The sequence below is a fragment of the Arachis ipaensis genome, chromosome B05 (assembly GCF_000816755.2).
Source record: "Arachis ipaensis cultivar K30076 chromosome B05, Araip1.1, whole genome shotgun sequence".
Classification (NCBI taxonomy): domain Eukaryota; kingdom Viridiplantae; phylum Streptophyta; class Magnoliopsida; order Fabales; family Fabaceae; genus Arachis; species Arachis ipaensis.
The window spans coordinates 7599250-7622247 of record NC_029789.2 but is presented as its reverse complement, the minus strand read 5'-3'; the positions used below and the strand labels follow the sequence as shown (position 1 = coordinate 7622247).

Sequence of the window (22998 nt, the reverse complement as noted above, 5' to 3'; positions counted from 1 at the left end):
GGGATAGCGTCATTTAAAGAACGAGGGTCAGCAAAACGTTAAAAAAAAAAAAAAAAAAAAAAAAAAAAAAAAAAACAAAAAAAAAAATACAAAAAAAATACATAATTTATTTATATTATGTGAGTAATTTTTATTGAAATTAAATTAATTTAATTAAATTTAATTAATAAAAATATTTAAATAGGTAGCAAAACCGTGAATTTATTTAACTACGATCATTCTTTTTTCTTTTAATTTATTAGAGTGTGTCTGTGTACAGAGAGTGTGAGGTAGGGACCAAAATATTGTAAGCTATGTTAAGTTAACACTACACTAACTATTTGTTTACAACCTCGGTCAAATAGCGTTATTATTAATTCCTCTTTCTATTTTTTATTTCTGGTAATCGGCGACCACCGATTGAGTATTTTATTGTTATTATTATTCTTTCATGCAATGTGCCACCGCCAATGACATATTCTATTTTTATTAATTTTTTTCCAAGCTATCTGCCATCACCACTACCCTTATTCTGTTCATTATTTTCACTGTTATTCACAATTCCATCCCAATAGATTAAATTAACTAAAACAATTATTTTGATCCTTAAAAAATTTAGCTTCCAATAAATGAATTTATCGATGTTTTATTAGAGCCGTCAAGACTAGCGACAATTTGCAAGTTATCTCGGATAGCTCATAAAAATCAACAAGTAGGTCACAATTTATTTTAGATTTAGTTTGATAAAAAAATTTATTTTTTAAAAATATAAATATTTTATTTTGTATTTGATAAATTAAAAATTTATGTATTTATATTTATAATTTTTAAAAATTAGAGATATTTTTAAAAATATTTAAGAAAAAATTTTTTTAAAGTTAGTTTATACTTATGAAAATTAAAAAATCTAATATAACTATATAAAATAATAAATATCTAAAAAATTTTTTATTAATTATTAGCATAAAAAAATAATTATTTTTTATTTTATATATGTATATTATGCTCCTTTTTACTTTTAAAAGCTATTTTATTAAACATAATTATGATGTTTGTGCTTATCGAAAATCATTTTTAGTTTGATTTTACTAAATGCAGGTAGTACAATTTTTAAAAAATTGGCTTTTAAAAGACAGATTTTATAAACTATTTTTAAAAAATAAAAAATTTATCAAATCAAGTCTCAAAAGTGGTTCAATTTAGTTAGACTCATTTAATTTATGAGTTAAATGGATTCGAATTGAACAAAAAGAGATGGACTCGTTTTAGGCCTTTATATATATAATCTCTTTTGTGTATATATATATATATATATATAAAATTTCTTTTGTGTGTATATATATATATATAACGGGATACGATGAAATAGAATGCACAAAAGACAGGGGGAACGGGTTACCTACTTTTAATGGTCAAAGCGAACCTGACCCAATAAACAAAGTTAGGTCCAACAAAGACAAAAGGCCCACCCTAAAAGATGATTTTTATCGAATATCTGACCTCATTTAAGAGATTGGACACAGCGAAAGGGTCGGTTTGTACTTATCTGAATAAGTAACCGCCTCCCCAAATCTCTCCTACTATCTCTATTTTCCTAAAAGATAGATCCTAACAAACTCTCCGAGATAAAGGGAACGGTTATCCACCATGAAAGATGGAACTACTCCAACAAAGGTGGTCATCAAATCTCTGCTATAAATACACTGACACCCCTCGGGTATACTCACGTTCGAATCTACTAAAAAACCTGCCTAAAAACCTTGCTAACTTAAGCATTACAGTCTCTTGCAGGTACCACCCCCACCTCCTCACGAGGAACTCGAACAGGCGGCACCTCGGCATCAACAAGTCGAACGCTGCCATACAAAGGGATCTGGACCTCATGTTCAGACCCAAATCAACATTTCAAGTAACCTTCATAACATTAACGCCGTTGCCGGAGACTTGGAATTCACCTTCTGATAATGGCGAATCACCAGTATGAAGACGGCTACACGGCGTCTGAATCTGAAGCCGAGCCCCAACTAGAGGACAATGCCATTATACTACCTTCATCACACTAGACGCATGATCCTCATGGGGAAGGGCCATCAGCAAACCCCCAACCAAGGTGGATTCATTAGGAAGTCCGTCACCCTGAAAAGGAAGAACCCCCATAAATAGCCAAAATACTGGGTCTCGTCCGAGGCCAACGAGATCGGCTAGAACAATTCGAGTACGAGGCGGAACGACAACGGGAAGCAGAACGAAAACTGCGGAGAGAGGTAAGGTGACGAAGGGAGTTAGAAGAAAAGCTCTTGAAGTTAGAAGCCGACTTTCACAATCGAAATAACCAAGCGGACTCTAGGCGGAGAAGACCCATTCATAGAAGAGATCATGCGAGCCAAAATTTTCAAGAACTTTAAAACACCCGACATCTAAACAGAAGTCACAGAATGCTTGAGCCTGACCTACAAAAGGATCAGGACTCAAGCAGGGGCACTGTTCATACCCTAGCCCAATAAACAAATCTAGGCCCAACAAAGACAAAAGGCCCACCCCAAAGGATGGCCTCTACGGAATACCCGATCTCCTTAAGAGATTGGACACAACGAAAGGGCCCATTTGTACTTATTTGATAAGTAATCGCCTCCCCAAATCTCTCCCACTATCTCTATCTTCCTAAAAGATAGATCCTAACAAACTCTCTGAGATAAAGGGAATGATTATCCATCATGAAAGATGGAACTACTCCAACAAAGGTGGTCATCAACTCTCTGCTATAAATACATTGACACCCCTCAGGTATACTCACGTTTGAATCTACTAAAAGACCTGCCTCAAGTCCTTGCTAACTTAAGCATCGGAGTCTCTTGCAGGTACCACCCCCCCCACCTCCTCACGAGGAACTAGGACAGGCGGCACCTCGGCATCAACAAGTCGGACGCTGTTATACAAAGGGATCTGGACCTCACATTTAGGACAAAATCAACGTTTCAGGTAACCCTCGAAATAATATATATTAATTTTTAAAATTTTAGATAATTTTTGTAAAAATATATGAATGTGTTATAATTCTTTTTATTTATATCGATATTGAGTAAAAAGAAATCACTAAAATTAGGGTTAAGTATGGTTTTGGTCTCTAGGGTTTAAGCAGAAAATTTTTTTTTGTCCTTAACCTTTTTTTACATACAAAATCGTCTCTAAAGTTCAATGTAGTTTTAAAATAATCTTTTTAGACAGATTAATTTTTAAATGATAAAAATACACCTTCTCTCTCTTCTTACAACCACCACCACCCCATCCACTACCACTCCATCACCATCTGCATCAAGAAACAACCTTCAACAACAACATCAAATAAATCAAAATCAAAACAGCAATGCATCACCAAATCCATTATCATTAACAAGAAATAAGAAAATCATCATCATTATCATCATCAAAACAAAATATTAAAAAGAAAGGGAGGGAAGGGAAAGGGAGGCGCGGCGCGAGGAACACGATCATCACCACCAGCTCCTCGATGACGACGAGGAACACGAGTGCGTGGGCCAGGAACGTCGCGGCGAGGCTAGGGCCCGAGTTTCTGCACTGCGAGGGCGAGTGCCAAACAGATACGAGGGCGAGGTGCCGCGAGGTTAGGGCGTGAGTTGCGGCTCCGTGAGGGCAAGGGCCAAGCGACAGCGAGGGTGAGGTCCTGCGAGGCTAGGTGCTCAACGTTGGAGGGAGTGACAGAGAAGGAGGAGTCATGGAGAGATTTTTCGATGGAGTGAGAGGGAGTGGTGGCGATGATGTGACAGAGGATTTTGACAGTGGGGGAGAGGAAGGAGGGAATGGGCTGGGTGCTGTTTTTACTTCTGATGAAGAAGAATATGAGAAGAGTATTTTAGTCCGAATGACGATTTTAAAATTATGTTGCACGTTAGGGACGATTTTGTATGCAAAAAAAAGTTGGGGACGAAAAATATTTTCGGCCTATACCTTAGAATGTTTGTTTGAAGGGAAAATGGAAGGAAAGAAAAGAGAGAAAAGAAAATGGGAAGGAAAATGATTATTTTCCATTGTTTGGTTGAATAGAGAAATTAGAGAGGAAGGAAAAGGGATTGAAAAAATTTTTCTCTCCAACATTGGAAAGAAAAATGGAGAGAAAACTAATTTTCTCTCTTTACTTCCAATATTACCCTTTCATTTTTTTTAATATATTTTGTAATAGAAGAGTAAAATTGTATTTTTATAACATTTCTTTCTTTTTTATTTTCCTTCCATCTAAACATATCTAAAGAAAATAAAAATCCACTCAATTTCTTTTATTTTCTTTTTTTCTTTTCTATTTCCTTTCTTTCTATTTCTTTCTTTCCAATCAAATATAGCCTTGGAGACCAAAATCATACTTAACTCCTAAAATTATGTAATTGTTATGATGTACATAGGTAGATGCCCATTTAATGAATTGTGACTTCCTTCGCAATTTTCGACGGCTAACTTTTCCAATATAAAAGTCGAGCTTATCAAGAAAAGACCATAAATAGAAGCGTGATATGAAGCAAATGACACACAATCAATAACAATTCTCTATTTATTTTTTATACTATCAAATACTCTTCTCTCTCTTTTATATATACATTACTACATATATATATATATATATATATATATGAATAATTTCTATTATATTAAAATATTAATTGTAGTGAATATTAATACTAAAATTATTTATTTACACCTCTTTATTTTATATTTATTTTTTCTTATTTATTTATTTTACAACAGTAATAATTTTTTTAAAAGAACCGAATCAACTCGTTTAACTTGCTAGTTTAGCTTTATGAACTTCTGAATTGGATGAGGCACTCGAACATTATTACTTTTACACTTTATAGTTGAACATTATTAAGACATCATAAATCAAAGTTATTTGACCATACTAATTTAAAAATACAATACGAAGTTATAAAATTAGTTCTACCACCATTCCACTACGTACCTCGTTGGATATTTAGCCAATAAAGCACGTAACGCAAATGCAATATTAATAAAATGTCGAATGTTGCCATTATATGTCCAATGACCAAAATTATATTGAACTACAAATATCACAAAGCATCATAACATCATAACACAGCTTCAGTCCCCACCCTAAACCCTAAAGTCCCACCCCGCTCCCCTCCCCCCCGGGCCCACAAAACCAAAAAACAAAAAAAGGACCGCCAAAAAAAAGAAGAGATAATAATAGGTTGGAAACTAACACTGCCCTAACTTTCAATGGTTAGCATTTCAGCTTGCTTCCATGCTCTTGTGCCCGAAAATGTCAGCGGAGTTGAATTGATAACGCAAACCAGACACAAAAGGGTTTCTCACCAGCGATTCTTCCATCACATTGCCTTTTGCCTTTTTCACATTTTAATTATCAAACTTACTTCCGCTTCTTCCGCATACCCATCCGAGATTTTGCATATCTGAAAGTCCATATTAAGCAAATACCAAACATTGGTGATTATTGAGAAAGGAAGAATATGCAGGAGAGGTGACAAAAGGATACTCTAATCGCATTCCCTCGCCAGCTGCTGAGGAATGAAGAATGGTGCCTTGTAGATTGTGTAGAGCCTCACTTGAGTTATTAACATCCTGCACATGACCAAACAGGGATTGGAAACTAAACTAAACGGGATTCGGAGGAAAATATTCAAGGGAGTGAAATTGCCTTCTCCTTGAATTGTAGAATCAGATTCAGAAATTTAAGGGTTATGGTTTACAAGACTGTTTCATACACGTCTATGAACAATCATACTAAGTCCAACATGGCAATCCATGGATTTTATCTAGGCATAACAGGGTGGAATCTAATTTTATGCATTTTTTAAACAGATTTTCAAGTGTTTACCATCATTACATATGATGTTTATTTACTTTTTTAAATGGACACAGGAAGGAACGTCCTATTCTCCCATTTGTTTAATTGTCAAATATGCAGTACAAAAATAACAGGCAACGAATGGGAAAGCATTTTAGAGAGAGAGAGAGAGAGAGAGAGAGAGAGAGAGAAGGGGGAAGACCTGGAAATCAACAAATGCAACTGGAGCCCCATATGTGCTCTGCATCTTCAGTTTCAAAAATCCAGGGTATCTGATATCAGGTAAAATAAAATTCAGCTTTTACAGTCTCCACAAATAGGAAATAATTCGCATTCACCTGATAAATATACACTAACCTAGAAAACACCTGCATGAGCTCTTGTTCATTACAAGATGGCCCTAAATTAGCCACAAATAATGTTGCACATGGGGTCGAATTTTGTGGAATGTAAGGAGTTGAACACTTTTTCTGTCCAAATAAAGATACAAAAGAAAACAGTTAGTTTAAGTGCATTATGCAACAGTTTTAAAATGAAATATTGCTCCCAATGCATGAGATAACAATAATAGGCATGATTAGACGCAACAATTGGACCATAATACAACATGCTGATATGAGTGACCAACCCCACATTTTCCTACCAGCAAACAAATGGGGCCAGATGCATGTTGGGGATGAAGAAAAGGCATTCATAGTGTTCTTCAGAAAAGTAACATGATAATCACATAATGCATTAGTCTGAACAACAACCAGCTAATCAACTAAAGGACCTATTTTTTTTTTTACCCAAATTATACAGTCATCATAAGTATTTATACTGTCTGAGTAAAGAAGCTTATAAAAAGTTGGAATAAAAGGGAAAGTTTCCACTCAAGAGCATAGCTCAAGTGGCATCTCCTATTGGCAACTGTTGAATCCTATGATAGAAACTCACTCTACAAATTTAACTTACCATCATCCAACATACTCAATATAAAATTCCACCTATGACTACATCCCCCAGGCCCATTGTAATGCTTGATATTCAATCAGGGCAAAAACTAGATCAAATTATCATGTGAAGACTCACTAGCAACAAAAATAGAATACTATTTGTCTATAATTGAAAGACACAGATCATTTATTACGAAGTGACACAATCGATAATTGCATGCGAGAAATAGCTATTGTCTCTGAATTATTACTTAAGATCAATGTAATAACTAATAATAACAATAAAAAAATAAGGGAGATAGCAGGCTAAGAAAAATAGAACTTTTGCATGCATCTTAAGAGGATGACAAGAGTGTGAATAAAACTAAATGGTATAACCATTTGAAGCACATAATACTATAATAGTGTAGAAACAATTCCAGATGATGTATAAAAATGGATAAAGTAAGTACTTCATATTTCATAGCACTAACCAGATTTGCAAATACACCATCATTCAGAGTGTTACCATCAGCATTTCCGCGACTACTCAAAGAACAAATAAACAAATAAGATGAGATAGCACAAAATGCTAATGCAACAGAACTATTGACAAAATGAAACCATGACATGCCATAGTGATGCATGTATTTTTCTTCCGGTAGAGACAGGGTTCCCCAATTGAGGCTAGACTAACATTTCAATTCGAAAACTGTGCTATTTTTGGGTGAATAAGAAGCAACCACTCCCACATAATAAAGCTGTGATTAAGTAGTGCAGATGACCTTTGTGCAGATGGATAACCAATCGTGTTCGTGTTGAAAGCAGAATTACCCATTCCAGGCATGTGAATGCTGCTAACACCTGCTAGTGCCGGAGAGTGCAAAACATGTGCAAAGTGAGCTCATAGGTAAAAGTGTCTTTCGTGTGGTCAGTAGTTAACTGGTCTCCAAGCAAGAGATTAGACATTGAGTTGCACATAACAACGCCACAACACTAAACTGAAAAGTGTTCACACAAGCTACATACATCAAGAACATCTTGTGCACTAAAACAATCTAACAACATCATCTTACCAGAATCTGAAGTCGCCCATGATCCCCTAGCTTTCTTATCTGAGCCAGCTCTCTCATCATCTGCTTGTCAAGGTCAGCCAATCAATAAAATTTAATTGTAAGTACACGAAATGCAAGAGATAAAAATAATTCAATTAAAGACAGGGCCCAAAAAAATCAGAAAGAAAAATAACCGTTTTCAACCAATATGCTTTCATTCTGGTTATTTGACTAACAAAGGCATGTGCACCCACAAGGACTAGAAATATATGAGCTAATATTTGGATTATAATCTTGTTTGTTCCCCTTGAATGGTTAAAAGAAGAGGTGGTTAGGTACCTATCCTTGTGCGCTTAGCTCTGGAGTTGGATTTTGCAAGATCAATATAAAGAGTTGACTCCTTCTCAAGATCAAATACCATCCCCTGCAAGAAAACAAACAAACAAACAAACCAATTGAAGTTTAAGATAGCAATTACATAGCAACCACATGAAAAGAACATATCAAGCCGAACTACTAAACACGAATTTTCATTACCACTTAAGCAAAAAATCACACACACAAAAAAATATCACATTAGGATTAAGATGCTTACATTGAGAGCATGCATTGCCATGATTGCTGACTGCTGATTGGCGAACACAGCAAAAGCAAATGGCTGCTACCAGTAATAACAAATCAATAAAATAACCATTTAAAAAAAGAAAAGAAAAGAAACGTGAAACGGAGAGTGAGAGAAAAAAAAAAGTGTAGTGATGAAACCTGAGAGGAATTGGTAGGGTTTCGAAGGTGAGAGGATTCGTATCCAGGGAACTCGCGGAAGAGATTGTAGATTTCGCGGGGCTTCACGTCTTCGGGGAGACCAGCCACGAAGAGAGTGCGAACCTCGTTGCCGGGGGATTGAGGAGGAATCGGAGGGCCGTATGAGGCGAACATTGGCGGCGGCGTCTGCGGGTGAGGCACGTACTGCGTGTGGAGGTGGTGCGCCGGCGGGTGAGCCGCTCCCGGCGGGGGAGGCACCACCGCGACGATGGGAGGGGGAGGAGGGTGCTGGTAATACTGATAAGTGGGCTGTGAGTAGTACGCAGCCATGTCGTCCATTTCGAATTCAAAGCTCACGCAAAAATTTAGCCCTAGAAGATAGAAATTACAAATTCTCAAATTCTTCGCTTTACCAGAATGCTAGCTACCTGTTCTTGTTTTTTCTTCTCTATCAAAAAACAATAATCAATCAATTTAAAAATAAAAATATTTCTGTTTATTTTTTTTTTGGACGGTCCACAAAAGGCCCAAAGCACAACAAACGGGCTAACCACCCATGACCCACCCGACCCGGAGATCATTCTCAAAAAGTTTCTTTGTGCGTCGTTCCTCCTTAGCTGCCCAATGAAGCCCGAACCCTCGCCACTATCGTCTAATACTTACAGACGCCTGAATCCTGTTCCGGTTCGGTGCAATTCCGTCGTAGGGTCTGAGACCGATCCCACTCTATGGGCAATTTGAGCTTTCGATTTGCTTCCACTACATCAACGTTAGCTCCAGGATCTCGTCACCGCTCCCCATCTTCCAGCAGCAGCAGCCAACGAGAGGTTGAGTCACTGTCTCATTAACTGCGATGAGACTCCATCTGCCACGCCCCATCACAGCCTATCGATTGCACTCTTACCCTTTAGAGTAGTCGTCCACACATGCATCCGACACACTACCGACAACCCACCTGGAACCTGTAAATCCAAGTCAAAGAGCCCGCCTTTGTAACTCCTACGGCATGCAGCAACCTTTGTAGCCCCATTTGCGTCATCTCCAAACTCTGCCTCTGCTCTCTGCACTGTCACCTGGAGCGAGAGGTTTCCGCCACAGCAACGTAAATAGAGCTCTTGAACTCCCAAATAGCTCCTGCCGTCAGTCATGGTCTGTTTGCCAATCTTGAAACAGTAAAATTATCCTTTCGGAGAATGTTCCTGATGGACAGTGGGTTATACGTGATCCAATTTTGGCAGAGATATCCCTGACCTATGAGCTTCGCCACTTCATGCGCTAATGAGTTTGCTTCTCTGGGTACCCAGGTAAAACCACAACTTGAAATCTCTCTTGCTAAATGTAATATGTCTTCTAGTATAACTTGAATTTCTGTAATTGATGCATGTGACTTTAGTGCCTGGATGAGTATCTGATTATCAGATTCTATGATAACTTTCTGCATTTGAAAATTCTGTGACATAATTAAAGCTGTCCTAACCGCTAATGCCTTCGCAGCTAATGGGGAAGTGGCGACTATGGAGGAGTTAATTCCTGAGAGAAGGGTACCATTGTGGTCTCTGAGCACCGCTGCCGTAGCACCCAAAGATTGTGCTTCAACAAAAGCTGCATCAATGTTGCATTTGATCCAACCTTCCAGTGGTGGTCTCCAGGTAACCCTGCTGCCTGTTCTTGTTACATTAGTTGAAACCTTTGCTGGTACCTCTGTTATATCCATAAATTCCAATTCCATTAGTTTAGCTTTGCGAATCACCAATATAGGATTAGGATTGGTCTTCTGATATACGGCTAGATTTCTCGCTTTCCACATCTCCCAAACTAGAAAACCAACTTTACTGCTGTAAAGATCGTAATTAACCCCTGCATTCAGCCTTATATTTCCTAGAAGATCCATCATCCACTTTCCAAAAGAAGAAACTGTTAGGGTCGTAGGACAGCATTGAATATAGGCCCCAAACCAAGCTGCCCTTGTCCAGGGACATAGCAGCAATGCATGCTCAGTGGACTCTGGTTCCTGCAAACAAATAGGACAAATAGGGGTGTTACTTATTTTTTTAATAAAAATATTTTCAAAAATAGGTAGTATGTTATGCGAAGTCCGCCATAAAAAGGTTCTGATTTTCTGAGGAACTCTTAATTTCCAAATTTCCTGCCATAAGTATTTTAGGTCTTCACTAGTAGATGGGTTATTATTACCGGCGCTCCTTTCATTCCTAGCAACATGATATCCCGTCTTGATAGTGTAAATGCCATCCGATCTGAAAGGCCAGCTGAGCCTATCCTCCATTCCACAAATACTTACTGGGGTTCTAATGATTTTATCGATCGAAGCTTCATCAAAATGTATCTTTAACTTATTCATATTCCACCCCTCTCCTTCAAGAATCAAATCCTTCACAAACTTAGAATTAAGGTTTCTAACGACAAGCTCCTTATCCATATTCATTACTGACTTATCTTCCAGAATTCTTACTCGCTATCCATTCCCTATCAACCATCTTCCATTTCTCAAAAGAAAATCCCTACCATGAACAATATTTTTCCACATCCATGATGCTGCACTTCCTGTCTTAGCATCTTTAAAATCATCGTTTGGAAAGTAAATAGCTTTTAGTACCTGAACCTAAATTGCATTAGGATTTTCCAAAATTTTCCACGCTTGTTTTGCCAAATGTGCTATATTCTGACTAAATCCTTGAACCCAATACATCCATCCTTTTTACTGGCACATATCTTATCCCAACTCTTCCAATGAATATCTCTTTCCTTTCCTGAAGACGCCCACCAAAATTTGGCAATTTTCTTACTAACACGTTCACAAAAACCTTTAGGAAAAAGAACCACATTCATAGTATAGGAAGGTAACGCTTGAACTATTGATTTGAATTTTGATGAGAACCTCTTTTCCATATTGATTAAGGAGTTTTTGTTTCCAACCCCCTAGCTTATTCACCATTCTGTCTTCAATCCAACTGAGAGCACTATTCTTTGATCTTCTCCAGTGAGCCAGAAGCCCAAGATACTTACCTGGTTTATCCCAAGCTGACAAACCCAAAATCTTTTCTATCTCTACTCTATTCCTAATTGGAATCAGGTTTCCAAACTTGATCCCAGATTTGTCCAAGTTGATTCACTGTCCTGAGGCTTTAGTGTACATGTTCAAAATGGTAATGAACTGATAGATTTTCTCCTCACTATCTTTTGAGAAAATTATATAATCATAAGCAAAAAGGAGGTGTGAAATAGCTAGTGCAGTAGGGGCGATTATAACTCCCGAAATTCTGTCGTCTTCTTTAGCCTTATCCATAACAATGGTGAAAATCTCAGCCGCTATGATAAATAGGTACGGCGATAGGGGATCCCCCTGCCTAAGACCCCTCTGCGGCTCAATGGTCGTCGACAAAATTCCATCAATCTTAATCTTATAACTTACTTGGCTCACACATTTCATCAACATATTTATCCAGTGCATGTTAAACCCAAAGGCCCTTAGAGTTGCTTCTAAGAATGACCACTCCATCCTATCATAAACTTTATTCATATCAATCTTAATAGCTAAGTTCCTGCAGGCATACTATTCAAACCATGGAACATTTCCTGCACTATAACCAAGTTATCTTGAATCAGGTGTCCTCCCACAAAAGCACTCTGGATGGGGGATATGATTTTATCAATTATTTTCCTAAGCCTAATAACCAACACTCTATAAATAATCTTATAAATAAACTTGCAGCAGGTGATCGGCCTAAGCTGATTAAGGGTTTCCGGATGATTAGTCTTAGGAACCAAAACTATAAAGGTTTCTCCAACACTACTTGGTAAATTCCCATCGTGAAAAAAACTCTTAACAACATCACAAACCTCTTTACCAACAATTATCCAATACTTTTGATAGAAGAGACCATTTAAAATGTCTGGTCCTGATGCCTTAAGACTTCCCAGACTGAAAGTAGCCTCTTTGATTTCCTGATCTGTAATCTCCTTCATGAGCTCCTCATTCATATCCTCAGTCACTCTAACAGGAATATGGCGAATGCAAGCAGTCATATCTAAATGCTCCGATGCCTTAAAAAGATCCCGAAAGTGACCTGCTGTTAGGTTGAGAATTTTCCTTTTCCCACACACCCAATTTCCTGTAGAGTCCTTTAATCTCTCTATCCTATTTCTATCTCTTCTTTGGATGGTAGAGGCATGGAAGAAGGATGTATTCTTGTCCCCAAATTTTAACCACTTTACCCTCGATCTCTGACCCCAATATTTCTCCTCTTGTCTCCATAATCTGGTGATTTCCAATTTAAGTCTGTTAATCTCCTCCTGCTGAGTCTCTGTATAATCAGCTTCCTAGAATTATTTGAGGCAGAGCTTTAAATTTCCTATTTTAACATATGCCCTCTTAAAACTGACTCTACTCTATTTGACCAATTCCTTCTTATAATTTTGTATCCTTCAATTCAGATTAGTCCAGTGATCAGCCCCAGAGTTGCCAGAACTGCTCCATCCTCTCCTAAGAACAGTGTCGCATTCAGCATGGTCCACCCAAAATGCCTCAAATTTAAAATTTTTACTCCTTCTACCTCTAGGATTAACATTGAGAACTAGAGGAGTATGATCTGAACTAATAGGTGGTAAGGCTGAGAGTGTGGCATGTTGGAACGCTTTTCTCCATTCCCAGTTGACAAGAACCCTATCTAGCCTTTCCTTAGTGACACAACCATTCCTTGGATTACTAAACCACGTGTATTTCATCCCTTGAAGGTCCAAATCCAAGAGAGCATTCTCATGTACAAAATTCCTGAAAGCTACAATCTGATTACTCGGTTTAGGATGCAGACCTACCTTCTCATCTTGTGAAATTACGTCATTAAAGTCCCCGATCAACACTCTTGGCTGTGCCAAATTACTATTCACAACAGTTAATTCCTTCCATAACTCCTTCCTTTTCTTGTAATCTGGATGACCATAAACAAAAGTAGCCTCCCAATCCATATCACTGCCACTGCTAACTTTAGTTTTAATAAAATTATCACACCAAGCATAAACATGAATATTTACATTACTCTTCCAAAAGATACAAAGTCCCCCGGATAGCCTCCGGGACTTTACACAAAACATGTTATCAAAACATAACTTACTCCTAATTCTATCACAACTTGGTTTACTAGTTTTGGTCTCCATAAGGAACAAAATGGACAGCCTGTGATATTTTTAGATACTTTTCAATTCATGTACTGTCGAAGGGGCCGCCATTCCTTGACAGTTCCAGCTGACAACAATCATGGATGATGGTGGGGCATGTCAAGGCCCGCCTCCTCAGCCATGTTTGTTTCAGCATCATTTTTGTACTTCTTACCTGGTTGTTGCATACTAATTTCGTTAGATTCCTTCCTTTCCTCTACATAATCTACATTGATGCTCAAGTCTCTCTTCCTTTTGAGGTTCAGATGCATTCCTAAATTGTAAGCCAGCTCCAAAGCCCACTTGAAATCATTCCTCTGCTGAGACTTTGCAATGCTATCCGCTTCCATTTCTTGCTGATCCTCTGCTAGTTCTACAAAATACCTTTCCCCATTTTCCATCCTCTGAATCATGGTTCTGGTACCTGCAGTGACAATTCTTTTCATTTTTGGTTTTTTCCTGTAGCTCCACAGCTGATCTGCATTCTTACTTATACATTCTGCCCCCTTACTGTTGGTTCCAGCATTTCGTCGTTAAGTTGATGGTTTTGCTGAGTCCCCTTCTTGCCAAAAAGCATGTTCAACTCTTCTCTGATTGTTAAACGCCTGTTATTATCATTGCCTCCTTCCTTTACCTGTAGGTGTCGTGGCTCTTCCTCAGTAACCATCAGCCCAGCTAGGTTGACCTCATTCTTTGTTGTTCTCATGAGAGAAGGTAGAGCCTCATTATTTTCATTGGCTTGTGCAAGGTCTAGACGCCCCGCATCATTGTGCCCGACTTCCGAATTCACTTATCCTGCCACTTGGAGCTTATCCTTCCCTTTCCTCATCCTGTTGATAAGGTTAGCTGGCATCTCACCCAAACTTGAATGTTTCTCTTCAGAAATATCATGCCTGGTTGACAAACTAACTGATTCATCGTTGAGCTGCTTCCTAGAACCCTGGATCTCTCTAAGTAGGATATTTTGTTGCTCCAGGTTACACTAAAAAATTCTCTAAAACCCTCTCCCTGCTCTGTTACCCGTACAGCTTTCATCTACCCAATTCTCCTCCGAAGTCTCCATTTTTCCATGCTCACCTTCACACGCTAGTTTATCATCCACAGATCCCTGTTTTCCTTATCTTGTCGCTGCTCTGCACCTATAACTGAAATGGCCTTAGCTCTATTGACCCCCAATCCCAGAGCATACCTTGGTTTCAATGGGTCCCAACAAGCAGTTGCCATTGGATTTTTGCACTCCTTCTTATTTTGACCAAGGATTCCACAGTTTAGGCAATAGCTATCCTAAATCCTTTCATATTTCAGGTCAACCCACAGATCATGAAGATTTTCTCTTGCTAGCCAAAAACCAGTAGGTAAAGGCTTAGTGACATTCAAAGTTACCTTAACCCTCAAAAAGGTTCTCTGAAGGATGTTGTTCCATCGTAGGTTTTCTGTTTCCATCACAACACCTAGTCTTCTACCAATAATTTTAGCAGTTCTGGTCATTATGTAATGAAGCGGAAGCCCATGTATTTGTACCCATAATTTGATATATTTGTGATCGACATCGTATTCTGACTGTCTGCCATTCCAAAACTGCAGGTTGAGAAGATTTTCTCTGATGCTCCAAGGTCCAGCTTTGCATATCTAAACACCCTTGCTAGCATCCCTGAAATTGATGAGAACTTTGTTTCTGCCGACATTTGAAATCGCTACTCCTTTCGGATTCTCCCAAATTCCCAGAAGTGCTGCTTTGCACGTCCTGAAGCTAACTTTTTTGTCAGGGATAATCTTGCCCACCATATGCAAATTTCCTTCAATGAAGCTATCTTCATATTCTGGATTGAGACGAACCACTTCACCATTGAACGACTGATCTTCTTCTTGAGCCATGTCTAGAGATACAAGGGTAGAAAAAACAAAATTGTCGTACTGAATGAGAGATGAACTAAAGACTCTCATTAACAGAGGAAGATTCTCCTTGAGAGAATTAAGGCGGTCGGAACTGTTTTTGGAGTTGGCGACTTTTTATCAGGGAGTTAGCGGGTTTCGTTTTCTGCTGAGAAAGTTATGGGTTAAGGCTACGGATTAGGTAGCAATGGATCATCACATTACAAAGCCCATCCTAAAAGAGATTCTTATTTTTGTTAATCAATTATTTACTGATGATCCTTAAACATTCCTTGCTAAATGAGAAGTGTTGTATTTCTTGTTAATTAAATAAATTTTAATTTTTTTATTTATTATATTTTATATTAATGACTCAAATTTAAAATTTAGCATTTAGAATTTTGCGTTCATAGTTTAGGATTTAGAGTTTAAAATTTCGATTTTAGGGTTCAAAATTTAAGGTTTAAGATTTAGAATTTAAGTTTTATTTAAAATTCAAAAAATACTACACTCGTTAATTTTTTTTAAAAAGCATTAACATTTGTTACAATTCAAAATATTTACAATCTACACTAGGGCTGGAAGTGAGTCAAGCCAGTTTGAACTCGACTCGTTAATAGCTTGATAAACTGAACTTGTGAGTTGGTGAGCCGAGCTTGAGCTTGGATAAGCTCAGCTCATTAGCTCATGAACTGGCTCGATTATATATAATATTAAAAGTATAGATTAAATGCATATAGGATATGCGTATTAATATATATATATATATATATAATAGTAATATATAATTTTACATATATATTAATATTCTTAATTATTTAAAATTTTATATTCATTTTTTATATATAATTTTGATGTAAGACATAAATAAAAAATTTATAATTGATAGATCGAATTGTGAGCCAAGCTTAATTTTCATGAGTCGAACTTGAGCTTGGTCTAGCTCAGCTCAACTCGACCCACTTTCAGCCTTAGTCTACACAAAAAACAAAAGAATCACAATATCTCGTGTCTATAAAAAAAAAGGCAAAGATCAAGACCAACAACAAAAAGCTCAAACAAAAATAATATACACACATGGAGAGGAAAAAAAGTGTTTTCCCTTCATATATATCTAAAATTAGGGGTGTACAAAAATTAACCAAAATATGGTTAACCGGTTAAAAAACCATAACCACATTTTGGTTAATCAATTTAATAAAATAATTTTAAAATCATATCCATATTTTTTAAAATTGGTTAACCAAAATCAAATTAAAAAAACCGGTTTTTAACCGGTTAACCAAAACCAAAGCCAAATTAAAAGAAAACCTAATTTCAAAGCCTAATTTCAAAAATCACTTCGCCTCTTCGAACTCACTCTTCGCCGCTTCTCCTATGTACGCCGCCGACTACCGTCAACAATTCTTCACCTCTGCTTCTCGCCGGTGGTTCGTCGGACCTCTGCCTCTTCGAGACTTCACTTTGATTCGCGACTCTGTCTCTCTGCCTCGACCTCCCATTCTTGCCACCGTAGTATCTCTCTTTTTCGGTTCTCTTCTTCTTTCGTCAGTGGCTTGCCGGAACTCAACATTTCAGGTCAGCCTCCTCCTTGCCCTTGGTTCTGAGTTCTGAGTTTTCTCCTGAGTTTGTTATCTGGGTTTTTTCTATTTTGTGGATTCGTTCTGTTTTTACCTTCATTAGTATACTTCTGACTTCTTCATTTCAATGGATTGAAAATGTGCAGATTTTAAAGTCTCTCAATATTGAACTCTTCATCTCAATGGATCCTGCTGTAAGTTTTTTCTTCACTGTGGTTTACTTTTTGATTAATTAGGACTTAATTTATTTATATTATTTGAATTGAGAATTATTGTTCTAATTATCTGTTCTTCTTCACTGTGGTTCACTTTCTAATGAATGAATATAATCTATGATATCTGAACTACATTGTCAATGTCGTGGATCATACACCTAGTGCATTGAATATGTTGAGCTTTGATTGGTTTACCAAAAGAAATAATATGGATTTTTGTTCATCTCCTTTGATTTTGGTCCTGCATTCTTGTTTTACATTGTTCAATTTAATCTATTTGTATTAGTACATTACACCTCAAGTAAACTAATCACTACATGTATAATGCTAACCACTACATGTATAATGCTAACCATTAATTTCTACAAAGAGTTAAGAGGGTTATGGTACTTTTTGCTTTTTCTTTTTTGCTGTAATGTGGGAATATTGTTGTTTCTTGGAGGAATGGGTTGGAGGTGGTAGCCACTTCTTCTTTTGGGTTTAATAGTTTTCACTTTTCACATTTCTGTGTGGTGCTACCATGGCTGATTTGGGTGGAAAGTTGGTTGTGGTGTGGGAGTGTGGTGGTGGGAATGGGAAAGACATGAACATTTGGTGTGCTGAGATTCAAGTTAGCAAGAAGAAAAATCATAATTAGATATATGACTTATAAAAAAGAAAAGGAAATACGGCAAGAAAAAAAATTTTCCGAAACAAATTAAACTTCAGACTTTTCTTACCCCGTGATCGTCCATCCTCATTTTCTTTACTAGATGAATGCATCCTTGACTCTTTTTTTTAATTGTTCACTAAAACAGGCACATCGCCTAGCCCAGAAGCACAAGTGGGTAGGTTTGATGCAGAATATGCCCGGGAAAAAATGATATCAATGTTTGTTTGTGAGGAGCTTCCTTTTTTATTGTAGAAAGTCAAGGTTTTAAATAATATTCAGGGCACGTGACATCTTGATGCTCTATGAAACAAAGAAGGTTCAACTTCAAAGATACTTTTCCAAATACGGAGGAAGAGTTTATCTTACAACTGATAACTGGAGTTCGTGTCAGAATGTGGCGTATATATGTTTGACTGTTCATTTTATTGATGTGGACTGAAAATTGCAAAAGAAAATACTAAATTTTTGCCAAGTCACCGGCCACACGAGAGAGATTATGGCTCAAAATGTTGAAGCTTGCTTGAATAGCTGGAAGTTGAACAAGATCTTAAGTTTGACAGTTGATAATGCATCGTCTAACAATGTAGGAGTTATGTATTTATAAAGAAGGCTGATTTTTTGAAAGAGTTCAGTTTTGAATGGAGAGTATCTCTATATGCGGTGTTGTGCGCATATTTTAAACCCGATTGTGAAGGATGGATTGAAGAAGATTGATGATTCAGTCACCAAAATTTGGGACGCTATGAAGTATGTTAGATCCTCAAATTCAAGATTAACTAGGTTCAAGGCATGTATTGCACAAGAGAATATTCCACATAAGAGTCTTGTTTGCATAGATGTTGAAACGCGATGGAACTCTACATACTTAATGTTAGTAGCAGCCTTAAAACATCAGAAGGCATTTGAGCTATTAGAGATGCAAGACAAAAAATTTGTTGAAGAATTATACAAGGGACGAGGGGTACCTTCAATTCAAGATTGGGATTATGCTAAGTCTGTCTTACCGTTTTTAGAGATGTTTTACGATGCTACACTTCGCATCTCTTGATCCTCTTATGTCACTAGTAATTTATACATGAAAGAAGTGTTTGCTCTTGGAAGGAGGATTCAACAATATCGTGATGATGATGATTTGAGCATAAGTCTTATGGCAAGTAAGATGAAAGCAAAATACAACAGGTATTGGAAAAATGCAAAAACTATTAACATGTTGTTAATTGCCGTAGTTCTAGATCCTTGCCATAAGTTAGATTATGTTGAGTGGTGCCTAGTTAATTCTTTTGGTGTGAAAGTGGGCGGTGAATTGAAGACAAAGTTGTCTTCTTGTCTTCATTCACTTTATAATTTATATCAAGGTGCAGATGAAGAAAACCAAGATGATACCCTCTCCCAACCGAGTGCAAGTGATAAAGCCAAAGACATTTATGATATGGGGTTATATCGTCGATCAACCGGTTGCAAATCCAATCTTAAATCTGAGCTTGATCGTTATTTGAATGAAGATTGTGAGCCAGATGATAAGCCTTTGGATATTCTAGGATGGTGGAAGGTTAACTCGAATCGGTTTTCCGTCCTAGCAAATATGACACGGGACATATTGGCTATACCAGTTTCAACAGTAGTTTCCGAATCTGCTTTTAGTATGGGGGAAGAATCATCGATCAATATCATAGCTCATTGACTCCTAAGATGGTAGAAGCTAGCCCTTGTATGTACCGAAGATTGGCTTAAAGGAGACTTTTTCTCTTCTCTTGCACCTGAGAATTTCGAAGAGCTTGAAAAGGTCAAGCAAGGTAAATTGAATAAAATTAATTATGTAGATTCAAATGATGAATAAAATTAATTAAATTATTCCGTTAGTCTTTATAATTTTTTTAAATTTATAATTATTTTTTTGTGCAGATTTGATTTTATCAGAGGACATTACTTGTTCAGTGGATCCAGGTTCAATTGCGCTTGAAGATGACTAGAAAGTCTTAATTGTTTATGTTTTTTTTAGTTATGTTCTAAACACTTAGGTGGTAAAGATATTAGAATTGTTTTTCCATATATGATTAGACTTGCTTATGTTTATGTTTATGTTTATGCTTATGTTTATGTTGGTTTGTTTGAAGCACACCTTATAGCAGTTGCAATGTCATTTTTGGATGGGGATATTGGTGTCAACAATTATAGCAGTTGGAATGTCATTTTTTAGCCTCAATGGGATTATATCCACAGTGAATTTCTTGTATAGTTTGGGGATGCTGTTGGAATTTTGCATCGTTTCTTTGGCTCAGGAGAAAATTTCCATCATTGAATAGGTCTTTTGAAGTGCCATTGGAAATGAAGGGTTTGATCCTAATGTGCCTTATACATTCTTTGTTTTTGGTGTATATGATAAATGTTGCCACCTAAAGTTTAGAAAAGTAATTACTATTTATAATAGAAGGGATTTCATTATTTACAAATGTTACCTGTATTATTTAAAAAGAAAAAAATTTATTTTTAGATTAAAAAAATTAATTTAAAAAAAAGTAAAAATTTGGATTTTTGTATGTGAAAAAATTAATTTTTGTGTAAAAAATAATTTTTAAGTTTAAAAATCAATTTTTTGGTATAAAAACCAGTTTTTTGGTGTAAAAACTGATTATTTTTTAAAACCGATTAAAAACTGATTTAAATTTTACTAACCGGTTAATAACCAGTTTTATAATGTAAAATCAATTTGGTTAATAATCAAGACTATATTTTTGATTAATCAAAAAACTGGTTTGATTTTTAGATTAACCAAACCATAAACACCCCTATTTAAAATATAGATAAAATATGCTTTTTATTCTTAACATTTGTGAATTTTTTTTCAAAAATACTTCTAATGTTTAGTTTCATTTATTTTATTTTCTAACATTTTTTATTTATTTATTTAATTTTGTTCTAAAAAGAAAAGTATAGGTAACCAACAACATTATTAAACAATATAAATAATATGATTAAAAGAGTAAATTAATCTTAAATTTAATTAGTGACATTAAATTAGGGACTGTAGTGTCTTTTAGTTAAAATGGGCCAATTTTAAAATCTGTTATTCATGTTGTTCAAATAAATTATTAGTTATCTAGCATTATTCAAATAAAAATTATCCCTCAAAATCATCCTCAAAATTTATCTGTTAGATTTACCCATAATAAACGTTTTTGTAAAATTTAGTAAATATAATTTATATAAACAAATAAACATAGATCTAGAGAAAAAAATTTCTTCATGACTTTTTAAAATGTGAATTTGATGTCTGCTATCATTCAAAATGCAACACAACTCAATATTTCTTATCACAAAATTTTAGAATTTTCTATGATTAAAATTAAAAAAATTTATGTATTATAATTTGATTCCGTTTAACGAGGTGTATCCGTATCAAAAATAAAAAAAAATTAGTTATTATTTATAAAAATATTATTTTATTAGCGAATGGTAAAATAATTTTTTTAGATCACATATTTATCCGGTCTAAATTCAATCGGTACAAATTTTTATTAATATTCATTGCTCAAATAAATTGTACCAAAATATTTTAGAAATATTTTATCGTTGAGATCGTTTATTATACCAAGATCATTAACACTGGTATATAAAAGAACTAATTAAATAAAGTAAAAAGTAAAAACTGATGTTCGAATAATTATCGCTTTTGATAATTATCTCTTAAGAGATATTTTAAGAGCTTAAATCTTAACTCTTTTTAAGAATGGGTCCTGAAGTAAAAGAATGAGAGAAAGATTAAAAATCACAAAAAAAAAAAGTGTTTAAAAGTCTTTATTAAAATATTATCTAAGAGTCAAATTGTAATTTAAGAAAGTTAAAAGAAGTTAAAAGAAAATTTAGCTAACGTGTCCTAAAACTTTATTAGTAAAAGTAAAGAAAAAGAAGGTATAAGAATTAACTAGGCAACAAATGAATATATTAATAGCAAAGAGGACAAAAGTGTAATAAATTACTAAGATAAAAATTGTAAATATAAGGAGTTAAAGGGATAAAAACGTAAATAATTGGAGGTTAGGAGTTAAATATAATTTCATAAAAGTTTCGAGACAAAATATAAATTAAAGAAAATATAGGAATAAATTAGTAACTTAGGGCAAAATAGTTTTATGATAAATTCAAAGATAAAATAGTAATTATGTTAAAAAGATCAGAGATAAAATAGTAATTATGAGAAAGTTTAAAGATAAAAAAATTATATTAAAATTTGAGGACATGAAGACCATTAAGATAAAGATAAACAGTAAAAATGTAATTATGAGATTAAGGAGCAGCAAAATGGTTTTTAAGAAAAAATTTAAGAATAATAAGGTAAATTTCAAGCTTAATGGGTATAAAAGTCATTTAATAAAAGATCAAAGACAAAATGACAATTTTGATGTCCAAAGAATACAAAGGTTATTTTATAAAGGGTAAAGTACTAAATTGGTTCCTAAGTTTGGATGTAATTCTGTTTTTATCCTTAAGGTTTAAAGTGTTCTATTTGAATTCAAAAAAGTTTCATTTAGCATCAATTTAATCCTACATTGAGGTCAAAGTTAAATAATTAACGGAATGTCCTACATAACAACAGTACAAGAATAAAATCGATAATCTGGAGAATAAGTACAAGCTCTAGATCAACCGTTAATGCATCAATACATTTATTTATCATTTTCTTTAGTTCTATAGAAAATTTTTTATTTATATTATAAAAAAAATAATAAATAAATGTATTGATGCATCAACGGTTAATTTTGTGCCTCTGGAGCTTGTACTTGTTCTCCAAATTATCGATTTTGTTCTTGTACTGTTGTTATGTAGGACATTCCGTTAATTATTTAAGTTTGGCCTCACTGTGGGACTAAATTGATGCTAATTAAAACTTTTTTAGATTCAAATAGGACACTTTAAACCTTAAGGACTAAAACAGAATTACGCCCAAACTTAGGGAACCAATT

At 35.4% G+C, this 22998-nt stretch overlaps 3 protein-coding genes and 1 long non-coding RNA gene across 11 annotated transcripts; 3 read left to right on the top strand and 1 right to left on the bottom strand.

The window, feature by feature from the left end:
* Positions 5023-9000, bottom strand: LOC107642751 (U2 small nuclear ribonucleoprotein B'' 2). Of its 7 annotated transcripts, none has more exons than XM_016346218.2 (10): positions 8547-8885; positions 8380-8442; positions 8124-8208; positions 7806-7865; positions 7515-7593; positions 7224-7275; positions 6173-6285; positions 6018-6087; positions 5504-5589; positions 5023-5420 (listed from the first exon to the last, which is right to left on the bottom strand). In XM_016346218.2, the coding sequence occupies exons 1-10, from the start codon at positions 8883-8885 to the stop codon at positions 5378-5380; spliced, it is 990 nt and encodes a 329-aa protein (XP_016201704.1). In that variant the 3' UTR covers positions 5023-5377. The 7 variants fall into 7 exon arrangements, with proteins under 7 accessions (XP_016201704.1, XP_020978608.1, XP_020978609.1 ...); XM_021122951.1 differs by having other exon boundaries at positions 5169-5420; positions 7515-7596; positions 8380-8445; positions 8547-9000; XM_021122952.1 differs by having other exon boundaries at positions 5169-5420; positions 8380-8445; positions 8547-9000.
* On the top strand, positions 9713-15943 carry LOC107642750. Of its 2 annotated transcripts, none has more exons than XR_001620690.2 (4): positions 9713-9850; positions 10041-10195; positions 14359-14559; positions 15303-15943. It is a non-coding gene; the product is annotated as an uncharacterized LOC107642750 (long non-coding RNA). The 2 variants fall into 2 exon arrangements; XR_002362336.1 differs by having other exon boundaries at positions 12999-14559.
* On the top strand, positions 16828-18313 carry LOC107641668. The gene is made up of 3 exons (XM_016345143.2): positions 16828-17168; positions 17317-17364; positions 18183-18313. Exons 1-3 carry the CDS (start codon positions 16968-16970, stop codon positions 18246-18248), a joined length of 315 nt encoding a protein of 104 aa, XP_016200629.1. The 5' UTR covers positions 16828-16967; the 3' UTR covers positions 18249-18313.
* LOC110271728 (zinc finger BED domain-containing protein RICESLEEPER 1-like) lies at positions 18323-20125 on the top strand. The gene is made up of 2 exons (XM_021122947.1): positions 18323-19830; positions 19940-20125. The coding sequence occupies exon 1, from the start codon at positions 19113-19115 to the stop codon at positions 19716-19718; it is 606 nt and encodes a 201-aa protein (XP_020978606.1). The 5' UTR covers positions 18323-19112; the 3' UTR covers positions 19719-19830; positions 19940-20125.